Below are 15,478 nucleotides of genomic sequence, written 5' to 3'. Positions count from 1 at the left end.
GCAGCTTGAGCACGCCTCCTGCCCTTCCTGAGTTTCCATGTTCCTGTCTACAAAATAGAGGCAATAATACAAACACCAACCCCTTTTGTATTGCAGCACCCCTTACCAAGCTCGTTTGTACCCATTACCTCCTATAACGAGCTCAGTGCCCAGTGAGCTAGGTGAAACTGGATGGGAGGAGGAGTGACACTCTGACGCGCAGCCATGTGTGGCCTCGTAAACCTTGACCTATGTCTACAGATTCCAAGTCCTGTGCTCATCCAGGGGAGAACTGAGAAGTGCAGCTGCCCGGGAAGGAGGGTCCTCTCTGCGGTGGGAGGGTGAAATCTGCACATACATGCTGGCTATTCTCTGGGCATTATCTCCATGGATCCCCACAGCAACCAGGGGTGGAAGGTTCTAATATTCCCATTTGACTGATTAAGAAATTGAGGCTTAGGACTTCCCTGGTGGTCCAGTGGCTAAGACTCTGTGCTCCCAATGCAGGGGGCCAGGGTTCAATCCCCGCTCAGGGAACTAGATTCCACATGCCGCAAGGAAGATCCCACATGCTGCAACTAAGACCCAGCGCAGCCAAATTAATTAATTATTTCAAAAAAAGAAATTGAGCCTCAAACACATGAAGTGATTTGCCAAGGTCACCTAGCATTCAGGGTCATAGCCAGGGTTGAAACCCAGGGTTGAAACTCCAGAGCCCTTGCTTTCCTACCACCTCTGTTGCCTCCATAGACCTTTGGATAGTTCTAAACAGTGGGTTTTCCCAGCTCAGAGCCGAGTGGACGGAGGAAAGGGCCTGCACAGAGAGCTCCACTGTCAGGATATAGGAATGATACCCAACAGAAGGTCATATACGTGTCCTTGTGTACCTAGATCTGGATCTATAATCTCCAACAAATGAGAGAATAGAACATTTCAATAGCCTGGGGCTGCTAAGTGCCCGGGCAGATGGCCCTTTCTATCCCCACATCCCCCAAGGCCATCCCAATATTGCAGTGCATCATGGGAACTGATAAAAGGACTATGAGTCATTCATAAAAGCTGAAAATTTCAGAATAGTGTGTTTAGGAAGGCTGGGAAGTGTGTGATCCATCTCAGAAACAGTCCACCCACAATTATCCTGAAAAGATACAGTACTGTGGAAGAGAGAAGGGTGGAAAATCCCTGGCAGACCCATGCTGGGTTTCAAACTGGGCCCTCCTCAGGCCAAGCAAACGGGCTGGAACGCCCTCCACTTACCCAGAACAAAAGGAACCAGTCACCACTAGACAACTGGAGGGAAGAGCACAGGTTTGGAGTCCGATCATGGCTGCTCTGTGAACTGTGCCGACGTGGGACAAGTTACAGCCTCTCTCTGAGCACTGGCTGACACCTCCCTCACCGGGCTGGTGCAGTTAGTGTCTTACCATAGGTGCTTGGTGCATTGCCAATAGAGCTGGAGCACAGTAAATGTACTCAAAATGGAACTCAGTAAACGTACTATGACCTCAGGCAGCAAAAATCAAGGGTTCTGGGAGTGGGGGAATGTTCACTGGGAGCTAGCCTGAGAAGGTCCCATAGAAGAAGTAAGATGACAGGGCCTTGTAACCATAGGGAAGATTCAACTAGACCATCCCAGGCAGAACAGCAGGGACAAGTCTTGGATGTGAGAATTCCTAAACTGCCTGCTGGCCCTCACAGAGGAAAACAATGGCCCCAATGGGGTGAAGGAGACCAGAGCAGTGAATTAAAAGAATAGCAGCATGTCTGCTCTGACCCCCGGTATGTTGGGGAGCAGCTTGGGGAAGCTGGGGAGGGTGGAGTCTGGAATGGACTTTATATTTCCCTGGGTGGCAGCCTCTAAGCATCTGTGGCCTATTTGGGGGCACACCTGTCCCTGCCTCCAGGCATGATGACCCCCAGATGTCCCACAATTATCATACCCCTTCTCTTCTTGGCTTTATTTATTCTCAGTGCTCAGCTCTCTGCTCCCTATCAATTACACAACAACAACACACACATGCACACACATGCTGAGGAATGGATCCTGGATCCCAGCAGTTCCCACACCTTCTCAAAGGGGAGTTGTGCTTGTGAATGCCGTGGTGTGATGGTCAGGCAGAAGCAGGCCTCTCCACCTCTGTCCAAACTAGATGTGGTGCAGAGAACACAGGCCCAGGGGTCAGGAGATCTGACCACTTGACATGATAGTCTTGGTTAGGAATGCACTGGGCTGCAAGTAACAGACAGCCTAAACTCTCATGGCTTAAACAAATGGGGACTTATTTTTCTTGCATAAGAAGTCCAGAGGAGAGCAATCTCAGGACTAGTGCAGTTACTCGTTCTTTCTGGTGCTGGGATGGGGTGGGTGCTAAACAGATCTCCCCACCACATGCCCATAGTAGCTGTGGAGCAAGGACATAGGTCTGGGGCTTCTGAAATCTGGGCCCCATTCTGGCTCTGCTGCTAACCAGCTGTCAACTTCAGACAAGTCACTTCACCTCTTTGAGGCTCAGTTTCTCTTTTGTCCTAAAGCAGCAAGGGTAGGACTAGATTATCTTCAGTTTCTTACCTCTCAGGATGACCTTCCTCCTTGACATGAAAGTAGGCACTACCTAAGCACATACACAACTTGGTATATTTAGTTATGTCTTTTCAGTTTAAGGAGGCTGAAATAGAACCTATTTTAATATGATGATAGGAAACAGGAATATGAAAAAGGACAGAAGAAGGGATTCCAGGAAAACTTCCAGATCCTGTGCTTCCATTCCTTCCAGACCATAGATCCACAGAAGTACATATTTCAGGCTACAGAGGGTCCTTCAGACAGAATAATGTGTTGTTTTTTCTTTTCTTTTCTTTTTTCTCCTCCTCCTCCTCTCCAGTTTTCACATAACATGTACGCCTTATCTCCCATTTCCAGCTCCTTATGGTACCATGATATCATTTGACATAAGCGCTATGAAAAGTTCAAAGTGTTTCTTTAATTCTAGCCTTTATGAAAACCAGAAGCATCTTGAGTTAAGTACTGTCAGTTTCACTTCCTACCTCTTGGCATTCACTGACTCATTATTTAATGTGTGGCTTCAGTGAAAAAAGCATCAAGGTGGAAACCTCACCCCCAGCCACTTCTCTGGCCAATGTGGAATGTTCTGAATCATCCAAACCCTTTCTCTCAGCTCCTGCCCAAGGCTGAAACCCTTTTGTGGGTCCTCTGCGTGTTTTCCCAGCTGACCTAGTTGACATTCCTGTCATCAGGAGTGCCATGCTGTGTCTAAACCTGGCCTGGCCCCTGCCTACCCCTCCAGTCTCACCTCTCACCTCTTGACATTGACCTAAACCCACCATGTTGTTCCTCATCTGTACAGGCCATCCTGCTTGGCATCCCTTTCCACCCATCCTCACCTAGCTAACTCGACTCATGCTTCTAGACTCAGCATAACCACCACTCTTCCAGGAAGCTTCCTTGACCCAACTCCCCAAGTTGGGCTAAGTGTCCCTTCAGGGACTCCCACAATCTTGTGCTCACCCACATTTCACTTGAACTGTGTGAAACACACATTTAACTAACAAGAATTCAACCATCTCTGCTTGGCCAAAGAGGGAGAAAGAGAAGGACATTTTAAACAGGGCTGTCCTTGGCCCAGTGAACACTTTCCTGAGAGGGAGAGATGCAAGCCCTGACTGCATCTTAGTCCTCACATGGGAATGATTCTGGTGTTTAAAGACGTATATGTCTCACAGAGCAGGAAATGTCCCAGACATAGCAAGAGGAGTCACATCCTGGGGGACCAAAAGAGAAAACATTAAAAATAGAAAAAGAAAAGCAAGACATACCCACTACAAGGGCTTATCTGTTACGAAAGTTTTAGGATATAGGTTCAAATCCCAGCTTTGCGGCTAACCAACTTGGGTACTTTGGTCAAGTCACTGTAACCTGTTTAGACTTGGGATCACAAGGTGTGTCTGTCCATCTTACAGGGTTACTCTGAGGCTTAAATGAGGTAACATGTAATGTACCCACAAGGTAGACTCTCAGTAACAGTTCATGTTACTCCAGACCATTCCGCTCTTCCTCCTCAGAACCCTGCACCAAAGCATTCCATCCAACGCTGGCTCGGCTCTAGGCAGGTCCTCGGGAGACATTCAGAGGCTCCAGAGCAAGGAAGTCTTCTAGGGGAGGTTCCATTTCCAACGTCCCAGTCTGCAAGCGTCCACCGAGCTCCGCCCCAAGGTGGAGCATCCGTCCACTGAGCATCTGAGCACCCGACCCGGGGTTTGAAGTCTGGTTATAAATCCCCTACAGGCATTTAGGCGGTGATCCCAGGAGGCTTCTAGGGCTCCCCGCCACCTTCTAGCGCTCTTCCTTACGAAAGGCTTTTAGCTGGGTCCGGGTCCATCTCTCTCCTGACCGCGAGCTCCTTGAGGGCAGGACGCGTCTGCCGCCTTCGGGATGCTGAGCCCAGCCCCGGCTGCTCAGAGCCGGAGGCAGGAAGGGTGATTTGAGTCCTCGGCTCCCGGGTCACCGTTAACGATGCAGAAACTCGGTTCCTCCCCACAGCCCCGGCCCTATAATTGCTGTTATATCTCGATTTGGGGCAGCGCGGTCCCAGCTTTTGAGGGACGCTACCTCAGCTTTTGCATACAGCAGGCCCTCGATCAACACTATAAGTATCAATCCAGCAGTCAAGCTCAGGCCGCCGCCCAGGGCCGTTTGCCGGCTCTTTCACGGGTGCCGCGTGCTCTGGACGCTGGGAACCCGCCGCCCCCGCTGCCCGCCGGGACCCGCCAGCCCTGCCCAGCCTCGGGCGCCGCCCCCTCGGCTCTAGACCAGGCCGAGTCACCCCTAGCAACAGCAGCCGGGCCAGCTTCCTCGGGCCGCGCTAATTGGCTGGACTCCAGGAGGCGGCGGTGCCGTCACTTCCGGCATCCGGAGGCAGCAAAGGAAGCCGAGGGGCGGCCATCTTGGGTCCGTGAGGCTCGGAGGTGCTGGGGGCGGCGGTGTCGGTGGCCACTGGGCGGAGGCTGAGGCGGAAAGCGAGTCGGAGGGAGAAGAACAGCCGGGTGCAGGCGCCGCCTCCGCAGCCCCATCCATGGTCGGCGCCCGCAGCCCGCGGGGACCTGTCTTGCACTCCACCTCCTCCACATCCTCCTCTTCTTCAGGGGCCGCCGGCGGCGCTGTGTGGAGGCTCCGGCGCTGAAATCCGCGGCGCGACGGGCGGGGGCGGAGGAGGAGGCGAGGGGGTCCGGGCCCGCGGGGCGCCCGGAGGCGCGGGGACGCCAGTGGGCCGACCCGCAGCCCGCCGCCGCCGGCCCGGCCCCGCCACCGCCGCCCGCGGGGCTCCTCGGCGCGGCCGCCGGGGCCGGGGGAGCATGAGCCCCGCGACCCGCCGGGGGACGGCCCGGGCCCGACCCGGGATCTAGACGGCCGTGGGGGAGGGGAGCCGCCCTGCAGCGGCGCCGCTCCGGAACCGCCGGGCCCTCGACGCCGCTTCTCCGGCCCCCGGGACCGCGCTGATTTGTTTCACCCTCGCGTTGTGCAGAAGTGAAGTGAAGTAAAATGTCCACTAGGACCCCGCTGCCGACGGTGAATGAACGGGACACTGAGAACGTGAGTAACCTAGGCGACTGCCCCGGGCCAGGTCTGCGCGCGCCGTCCCCGGGAGCGCGGCCGCAGCCCTCGCCTCGCCGCCGACGGGTCCCCAGGCCGCGGCGCTCTGGACCCGGTGGACGGCCATGGGCCCCGGGAGGCGGCCTCGGCGGCCCGTTTCCCGAGCGCGCGGGCCGGGGAAGTGCATCCGCGATTACGCCGGGGGCTCGCTTCGTAGCGAACCCTGAGGGCTGCAGCGTGGCCGGCCGGTGGCCGCGCGGTGGTCTCTCCGAGCGTGTGTCGGGTCCCCGCAGTGTACAGGGCTTATTTCCACTAAATTCACCTTTTAAATTAGGTAGGCATCTCATGAGAGGCTGTCGGGTTAAAAACACGTTTGTGGTGTTGATTAAACGCAATTGATTGGATCGAGTGGACTGTCCGTCATGCCTCGTTCTTTAAGTTGTCTCGAACTAAATTTAGTGACAGTCACTAAACTAAGTGACAGTCACTAAAACTAGGTGCGCACTGAGGAATCTTCTCGGCCCCCTTCGATGCAACTCCGAAGCTGTTCAGAAGTTCTTGGAGAGAGCTAAGACTTTGTCGAGGAGTAGCCCCGTTTCCTTACGAATCTGTTTTGAAGGAGCTGGTTAAGCACATTTCAGAGGAGGATGTGTAGTCAAGCAGCCCTGCCACCCACTGCCTAGCGGAGGGCCACCCACTCTGGGCTTAACTTTCCCCCTTCCCCAAAAGAAGTTGGCTTAGATGAGCTCTTAGGTCCATTCTGGCACTCACATTCTGTGATTCTGTAAAAGGAACCTTTGATTTTGTTCACGGAAACCTTTTCAGAAGGCCAGGAACAGCAAGCAGTTTTAGGGCCTGACAACTTGTAGTAGAAATTCCACTGGAGAAATGTTGACTCTGTCCAAGTGCATTCTGAACTCTTCTCTAGCACTGGCTTCAGGACTGTTCCAAGCTACCTGTGAGTTGTCTTCTGTTAAAAACAAAAATATCTAAAAAATAACTCGTAAAGAAACTTCACTGGCCTTTTATTTTAAGTGTTATGAGGTAATTCCTGGCAAGAAAATGCTATCACTTAGGAAAAGCTTCCTGGCTCTGCCTGTTTTCATGCTTTCAATTACGTCCTGAGACCTTGTGGCCTAGTGGTATCAAATGCCTTCATTTTAATCTTCAGAATGCCACTTGTTTGCTGGATAGCTGTCAGATGATTTAATCTGTTTATGTAAACCTTGGTCTAAGGCATCCCTCCAGTATATTAAGGTGTGGTATTTAATGCTCTTTAACCTGGTAAATAAGTGGTACAGTGGTGTATGTTCCTTTACCTGAGATGGATTAGAAAGTTACGTAAAAAGTAGTAGAAAATCTAGACTAGGTGAGTCAGTGAACTTATTTTCTCATAGACCCTTTGAAGAACCTAATTCTTACTTCATCATTTTGTTGTTCTTTGACTACCCTGTCGGGCGGAGCAAGCAAAAAAGTGAGTTGATTAGCTTTGATCATTGACTTCCATTGCAAAATCTTACATTGAACCAGAGCAGGAGCTCCATACTTACTGAATAAACTGAAGCCAGAAACAATCATAGCAGGTTTGTTATAATGAAGGATTTACACCAAATGGGTCTTTACCTTGTTCTCTGTTGAATTTGTTGAATTATGGTGTAGTCTTTTTGTGTCGTTAGGAATTACTAACTTTAAAAACAATGTAGGGTATGGAGTATGCCTTTATTCTCATGGAACGTATTTAAAATTGAATTTTTGACAGTGCTAAAATAGAGGTTTGTAGCACATCATTGCATTAGTTCACCATGCCCTGTTTTTAACTCCGGCATTGACATGTTCTGGAAGTAGTTGTGTATCTTTTACAGTGTGGTGCCCTTGTGCCAGTGTTACACGTCTGGCATATACCATATTATTTACCTACCACTACTGAACTGCTAAGTGTTAGACTTCCTGCCAATCGAGTGATGAGGGTTCAAGAATGAATGGGAGTTCTCAGTCTGTTGGGCATCTCTTTTGTTAAAGTTGGGTGTATTGAGATAGAACATTCCCTCTTTTTAAGTGTACAGTTTGATGAGTTTTGACAAATGTATAGTCACATAATCACTATCACGGCCAAGTTAGAGGATGTTTCCATTGCTTAAGAAGGTCCCTTGTGTCTCTTTACAGTCAATCCCCTCTCCCTTCCCCCAGCCCCTGGCAACTACTGATCGGTTATCTGTCTCTATAGTTTTACCTTTTCTAGAACGTTTTTAAATGGAGTCAGAGAGCATGTAATCTTGTGTGTAGCATCTTTCACTTGGCATAATGCTTTTGAGATTTATTCATGTTTGTGTGTGTATCAGTAGTTCACTCCTTTTTATTGCTGAGTAGTAATGAACTCATTGTTTGGATGTACCGGTTTTTTTAAATCCATTCACCAGTTGATGGACATTTTGGCTGATATGACAAATAGCTTTGTCTTTATATTTTGTAAAAAGACTCTCCATTTTGCTTACCCTAGGAATCTTATTTAAATTTTAAGTAAATATAATTGTGGTAAGAATTTTGCTTATAGATCAGGAATAATAAAAGGCAGATAATTTGCAAGAAGAATATTATCTTCATGCTAGTACACTACTCTATTTTCAGTTGTTTGATTTCCAGATGTGAGTATTCACCATTAGCTGATAGGTGTATAAAAAGATAAACTGGGGCTTCCCTGGTGGCGCAGTGGTTGAGAGTACGCCTGCCGATGCAGGGGACACAGGTTCGTGCCCCGGTCCGGGAAGATCCCACATGCCGCGGAGCGGCTGGGCCCGTGAGCCATGGCTGCTGGGCCTGCGCGTCCGGAGCCTGTGCTCCGGAACGGGAGAGGCCACAACAGTGAGAGGCCCGCGTACCGCAAAAAAAAAAAAAAAAAAAAAAAAGATAAAACTGTTATCAAATCATTTTAAAACTCAGAAGGACTAGTCAAACAGTCAGACCTAATGAGGATGTTGAGGCTCAGAGAGATGACAGGAGCTGCTTGTGACTACTCACTGTTTAGCAGCAGAGCCTGTACTAGACCTCAGGTCTCCATCTCAATCCTCTCTGCTTTTTTGTGTAGCAGACTGTTTCTCAAAAGCTATGTACTAATTATTCAACTAGGGAGATGTAGTTGTACCAATACACAGAGTATAATTAAAATTAGACTTCTAAAAATGTTTTGCTATGGAAAATTTCAAACAAATAAAGAGAATTTAATAAGTATTTATCAATGGTTCTCAACTGGGGACAATTTTGCCACGCCCCCCCCCCCCCAGTGGACATTTGACAATGTCTGGAGACATTGTTGGTTGTCACAACTGAAGAGCGTTGCTACTGACCAGAAATACAGCTAAACATTTTACAGTACATAGGACAGTGCCCCCTGGCCCCTCAACAAAGAAATATTTGGCCCAAAATGTCAAGAGTGCCAGGGTTGGGAAACCCTGGTATCTAGTTAGCCCCCACCATGTACTCAACAGCTTAATGACCAGACTTCTTTTATTTGTTCTCTCCCCAAGAAGCAAGCTCAGTACATCATATCATTTCATCTCCAAAGCTTTTAGAAGAGATAAACCTTCTTTAAAAAATGTAACCTTAATCCTTTATCATAATTTTTTAATATCAAATATCCAATCAGTGCTTGTTTCCTCAGTTGTCTTTTTTTAAAAAACACTTTGTTCAAATTAGAATAAATCTTGCTTCCATATATTATAGATGGCTAATATGTGAAACAAGATGCTTTTTTAAATTTATTTTTTAAATACTTCACAGATAAGTCTTTTTTTAAATAAAATATATATTTAGTTGCACCGGGTCTTAGCTGCGGCATGCACGTGGGATCTAGTTCCCTGACCAGGGATTGAACCCGGGCATTGGAAGTGCGGAGCCTTAGCCAGTGGACCACCAGGGAAGTCCTCAAGATGCTTTTTTTTTTTTTTGGCTGAGTTGGGTCTTAGTTGCGGCATGCAAGATCTTTCCTTGTGGTGCGTGGGCTCTTCGTTGTGGTGGGCGGGCTTCTTTGTAGTTGTGGTGTGCGGGTTTTCTCTTCTCCAGTTTTGTTGCTCGGGCTCCAGGGCACTTGGGCTCTGTAGTTTGCCGCACGCGGGCTCTCTTGTTGAGGTGCGCGAACTCAGTAGTTGTGGTGCGGGGCCCAGCTGCCCCACCGCATGTGGGATCCTAGTTTCCCGACCTGCGTTCCCTGCATTGCAAGGTGGATTATCTACCACTGGACCATCAGGGAAGTCCCCCAGGATGCTTTTTTTTAAAGGCAACAAAAAAGTTTGCATTTTAGCTTATGTTCTACAGTTGACTTGTATAGAGGTCATGGACAAATCCTGTTTGTGTACTGGCAAAATTAGAAATGTATTTTTCACTTACATTTCAAAGCATATGACATTTTGTAAGTAAGCCTGGGTTATTTGCCAAAGGTACCAGAGGTCCTGGAGGGCTTTGCCAATTTAGCAGCTCCTGGTGTGTGCGCACACCATGTACTTACTTATTATTAGTTAATGCAGACAGTCATCAGAATTCCTTATCTCTGTGAAATAAATAAACTGATGGTGTTATTGTCTAGCCAGCTGTTGGTTGTATGAAACTGTTAACCTGTTAAGATCTGACTGCCTGCTATGTGTATGACACTGTGCTAGGCGCTGTAGAGGATATACCTAGGAACCATATCACTCCCCTGCCTTAGGACTTCCTAGTCCCTGCAGAACAAAGCACCCTGAGCTCTGTGAAACTAGTCTGTAAACTCTCAAACTGGAACAAACACCACAGTCACCTGGAGGGCTTATGAAAGCACTGATTGCTGGGCCTCACCCCCAGACCTTGATTCTACCTTCGGGGCCCTAGAGTTTACATTTCTAACAAGTTACCAGGTGATGTTGATGCTGCAGATCCAGGAACCACACTTTAAAGAATTGCTATCTTAGTATTCAGTGAAGACTTGCTGACTAAACAGTGCTCCTTTAGATTGTATTATGACTAAAGAAAAGAGATTTCAATGGTTTCAATAACATTTTCAGTTTCTTTGAGGTTTTTTTTGTGTGTGTGACTGCATTGGGTCTTGCTGCGCGCAGGCTTTCTCTAGTTGCGGCAAGCAGGGGCTACTCTTTGTTGTGGTGCGCGGGCTTCTCGTTGCGGTGGCTTCTCTTGTTGCGGAGCATGGGCTCTAGGCGCACAGGCTTCAGTAGTTGTAGCGTGAGGGCTCAGTAGTTGTGGCTCGCGGCCTCTAGAGCGCAGGCTCAGTAGTTGTGGTGCACGGGCTTAGTTGCTCCGCAGCATGTGGGGTCTTCCCGGACCAGGGTTCGAACCTGTGTCCCCTGCATTGGCAGGCAGATTCTTAACCACTGTGCCACCAGGGAAGCCCTCCTTGAGTTTTTAAAGTTGGTTCTTTGTAGGGAAGTGTGGTTATGGAGAATAAAAATAGTTACTATTTTTGATCACTAACTATAATATCAGGCAACAATACTAAGTACTTTATATAATATTTCATTTAAAATATGTAATATGGGGACTTCCCTGGCGGTCCAGCAGTTAAGACTTCGCCTTCCAATGCAGGTGGGGGTGTGGGTTCGATCCCTGGTCGGGGAGCTAAGATCCCACATGCCTCGTGCCAAAAAACCAAAACATAAAACAGAAACAATATTGTAATAAATTCAATAAAGACTTTAAAAATGGTCCACATCAAAAAAATCTTTAAAAAAATAAGTAATATGATTTCATTTAATCTTCCTAACTTCCAAGCACAACTATCTATTGAATCAAGGTGTTTGGGCGTTTCTTAAAAAAAAGTTGATTTCTGAAGAATATTTTTTATTGGGTCAAAGTGTTTGGGAAAAGGTCTTATTCAATTACAGAGTTGTTTTCATTTCTTTTTTATGTAAATTAGATAAAGGTGGAAATTTTCCATGAGTAGAATATTGGTCGTTTTGATTGTGTAGTGCATGAGTATTTATATTGTAATTACTTATAAACGACTCATAAACAGTTTAATATAAATTAATAGTCCCGGTTACCTTTTTTTTTTCTTTCTTTCTTTTTTGCCTGCGTTGGGTCTTTGTTGCTGCGCGTGGGCTTTCTCTAGTTGCCGTGAGCTGGGGCTACTCTTGGTTGTGGTGCGCGGGCTTCTCATTGCTGTGGCTTCTCTTGTCGCGGAGCATGGGCTCTAGGCGCGCGGGCTTCAGTAGCTGGGGCTCGTGGGCTCAGTAGTTGTGCCTCACAGGCTCTAGAGCGCAGGCTCAGTAGTTGTGGTGCACGGGCTTAGTTGCTCTGCAGCATGTGGGATCTTCCTCGACCAGGGCTTCAACCCGTGTCCCCTGCGTTGGCAGGCGGATTCTTAACCACTGAGCCACCAGGGAAGTCCTAATAGTCCCTGTTATCTTTAATTTCAGAGAGGATTGTTCTGGATTCTAAAACGTAGCCAATTTTTTTTTTTTCGTCTGTGCCGGGTCTTAGTTGCGGCATGCGGAATCTTTTAGTTGCGACATGTGGGATCTAGTTCCCTGACCAGGGATTGAACCCGAGCCCCCTGCGTTGGGAGCACAGAGTCTTAGCCACTGGACCACCGGGGAAGTCCCCATAGCCAAATTTTATCCCTGGAATTTGTTTCCAAGCTGGAAGTAAGAGTCAGGGAGTACAGCCGCTTCTGATCACCACTGGGAGGACTGAAGCAGAAATTCACTTGTCTCACATCCATTTTAAACTTTCAAAATAAACAAGGAGAAAACAAATCTCTTCCCTGGCAATCTCCCAGCTTTAATGTTGTCTTACGTAGGAATTTAAAGAATGTGCTTGGAGTTGGTCTGCAAGTAGTAATAAGGGGTTTGTGCTGACCCACATGCACCTGCCTGAACAGTAATTGAGAGGGCAGAAGTTGGCACTGCAAGAAAATGACGTTTTTGGGGGGAGTCCAACTTTTTCTTCAAGCTAGAGTTCTTTAGCACTGCACTTTAGTCACCTGAGCTGCTTGGCCATGGTTAGTCTTATACAGTCTTATGCAGACTAGATAAGGCATTGTTTCTGTGGGTTACCTGGGATCTTGATGTTCAGAGTTGAAGCTTGAATAAAGCTTGAGATGTTTTGTTTGTATTTCATGCTAATAGTTAGGTGTTGCTTGGAGGTGGAGTTGAAATATTGTGGGGTTTGTATTATGGACATTTTACATGAAAATCTGTATTGGAAGAATTTAACATGAAGTTCAAGTAAGCTGAACCAAAGGTTTTATTCCAGAATTTTATATAACCCCATTCTTTCTGTAGTCAGTACCTTTATGACTTCATTGAGTACAGTAGCAGACTAGTATGAGGGTCCTGGAGAGGAGCAGACCTAGAACCATTTCCTAGCACAGCCTTTTGCCCTTAGCCTTGCCATTCTTTGTCCAGAAGAATAATCTAAGCTGGGCAAGCAGCTTTTGTTGTTCAAGGTACTTGAGGTGTTTTTGATGGCATTCTGTTCACGTACTGTCTCCACCTCTTTCCTTGTCTTCCTTCCCTTGTGTAGCCCTTGCCTACCCTAGGCCTGCCTTGGTATTCATAGGCACGTGTTAGCTTTACTAGTGGAATGGATTAAAGGAACTTATATTTTCTTTTCTTAAAAGAAGGTTGCCTTCTAGACATTAAGGATATTCAGTGATAAAGAACCTTCTACATACAATGGTAATGTATTCTAGTTGCTTTTTCCATTTCTGTTAATTTAGGCCAGGTGCTTAACATTTATATCCTGCTTATTGTATAGCTGTCCTACTTATTACTGCTGTGGAACTAGCCAGTCCACAACTTAGTAGTGTAAAACAACAAGTGTTTCACTATACTCACAGATTTTGTGTGAGGAATTCAGATGGGAATGGTTTATGGCTGGGACTTCAGTTTGGGGGAATAACGAAAGGCTGGGGGATTTGAGTAGCTGGGCTGGAAGATCCACATCCTAAGACCGCTTCTTCACTCACATATCTGGCACCTTGGCAGGTATTGTTAAAAGGCTGAGCTCAGCTGGGACTTGGCCAGAGTGGCTACATGGGCCTCTCCAGCATGGAGACTCCAGTGTGATCGGACACATGAGGTGGCTCGGTGTTTCAGCAAACAAGACAGAAGCTGCCTGCCTTTTATGACCTTGCCTCAGAAGTCACATAGTATCACTTCTGCCATTTATTCTTAAAACGTTAGAGCAGTCATGGGCACCCAGATTCAAGTGGAAGGGACATAGACCTTTCCCTGTAATGGGAGGTATGTCAAAGGCTTTGGGCTCATGTTTTCCAACCACTATAATAGTAACTCTTTGGGTTTATAATCTGACCTAGCATTTTTTGTGTGACCTTGGACAAGTTATTTAACTTCTTCATGCCCCAGTTACCTCATCTATAAAGTGGGATTGGTAGTAGTAATGACCTCATAGGACTGTTATAAGAATAAGGTCTTCCATGCTGTGGCCTCCCTTACCTCTTTGTCCTCATCTCCTACCTCTCCGCACCCACTACATTCATAGACCCAGGTGTCTTCTTGCTGTTCTTTGAACACACCAGGGACACTCCAACCTCAGTGCCTTGACATTGGCTCTTCTCTTTGAACACTTTTCTTCCAGATATCCACATGGCTAACTGTCTCACCTTCTCCTCTTTTCAAACATCAGCTCAGTGAGTCTTACTCTGACCATCTGTGGCCCTCCCAACCTCCCTAATCCTGATCTGGTTTTTTTTCCCATTGCATTGTTACCTTTAACATATTATATAATTTGCATATTTCTTATGTTTATTGTATTTTGTCAGTTTTCTCTGGTGTACTGAAAGCTCCCTGAGAGCAGGAATGTTTGTTTTGTTTATTAATACTATTTCAAATACCTAGAACATGCTGGTCATTTATTACAGATGAAGAGTAAATAAATATTGCTCGAATTAGTGATTAAATGAGACAATATGTGTAAAGCATTTAGAATGGTGCCTGATTCATAATAAGTAATAGCTAAATGTTAGCCATCATTAGTGGTTTGTTTACTGGTCTTTTCATCTCTCATCTCTATGTTGTCATTTCTCTCATTTCTAGTGTCCTGTATCTTCAGCCTCTTCCCTCAGTAGTTCCAATGAATTCATCTTCTTTCTCCTTTCTTAAAACCTCAGATAGCTTTCTTAAAGGGAGACTTGATGGAAAGAGTCTGGGCTTAGAAGTGAGGGATAAAGTGGGAGCCCAGGACTGTGGTTGAGGGAGAGATTCTGAAGACACTTCTGAGGAATAGTGGACCAGATGAGGAGCCAAAAAGTAGGAGCAACAAAACATAAGAGAAATTGGGATTTGGAGTTACAGGTTTGTGTTTGAAACCGGTCTTCAAATACAAGTCACTTAACTATGGGCAAGTTAATTACTTGTCTGTGCTTCATTTAAAAAATTTTAATAATTAACTTTAATTGATATAATCAACATATAACATTGTATTAGTTTCAGGTGTGCAACATAATGATTTGATATTTGTATATTTTGTGAAATGATCACCACAATAAGTCTAGTTAACAGCTAACATCCATCTCCACATATAATTACAGGCTTTTTTTTTTTCTGTTCATGAGAATTAAAAAATCTCTCTTAGCAACTTTCAAATATATAATACAGTATTACTAACTATGGTCACCATGCTGTATATTACATCTTTTTTATTTAACAAAAGAGAATAACACCATCTATTCAGGGTTGTTGTGATTGAAGAAACTAACATGTATAAAGTGCTTGGCCCAGTCTACTCCATATAATGGGGGTTCTTCAAATGTTAATTCCCTCTTGAGATAGCTTTTGTAGTGTTATTCTAGAAAACTGGATAATCTAAACTCTTTGGTTTAGTATTCAAAGTTCTTGACCCACTTCTCTGTCTTTTTTTTTTTAACTGTTCACCTATATAAACTTAACA

At 46.4% G+C, this 15,478-nt stretch overlaps 1 protein-coding gene across 12 annotated transcripts in view; it reads left to right on the top strand.

The window, feature by feature from the left end:
* The first annotated feature begins 4,914 nt into the window (after window positions 1-4,914).
* Window positions 4,915-15,478, top strand: part of MARK3 (microtubule affinity regulating kinase 3) — a 107,699-nt gene continuing 97,135 nt past the window's right edge. For all 12 annotated transcript variants that reach the window (XM_067721394.1, XM_067721217.1, XM_067720793.1 and 9 more), the window contains exon 1: window positions 4,915-5,587. In XM_067721394.1, the coding sequence (XP_067577495.1) occupies window positions 5,537-5,587 (51 nt within the window). In that variant the 5' untranslated portion in view covers window positions 4,915-5,536. The remainder of the gene's footprint in view (window positions 5,588-15,478) is intronic.

This window comes from Pseudorca crassidens, chromosome 1 (assembly GCF_039906515.1).
Source record: "Pseudorca crassidens isolate mPseCra1 chromosome 1, mPseCra1.hap1, whole genome shotgun sequence".
NCBI lineage: Eukaryota > Metazoa > Chordata > Mammalia > Artiodactyla > Delphinidae > Pseudorca > Pseudorca crassidens.
Note: the sequence above shows the minus strand (reverse complement) of the source record. Positions and strands in the feature narration are given on the sequence as shown.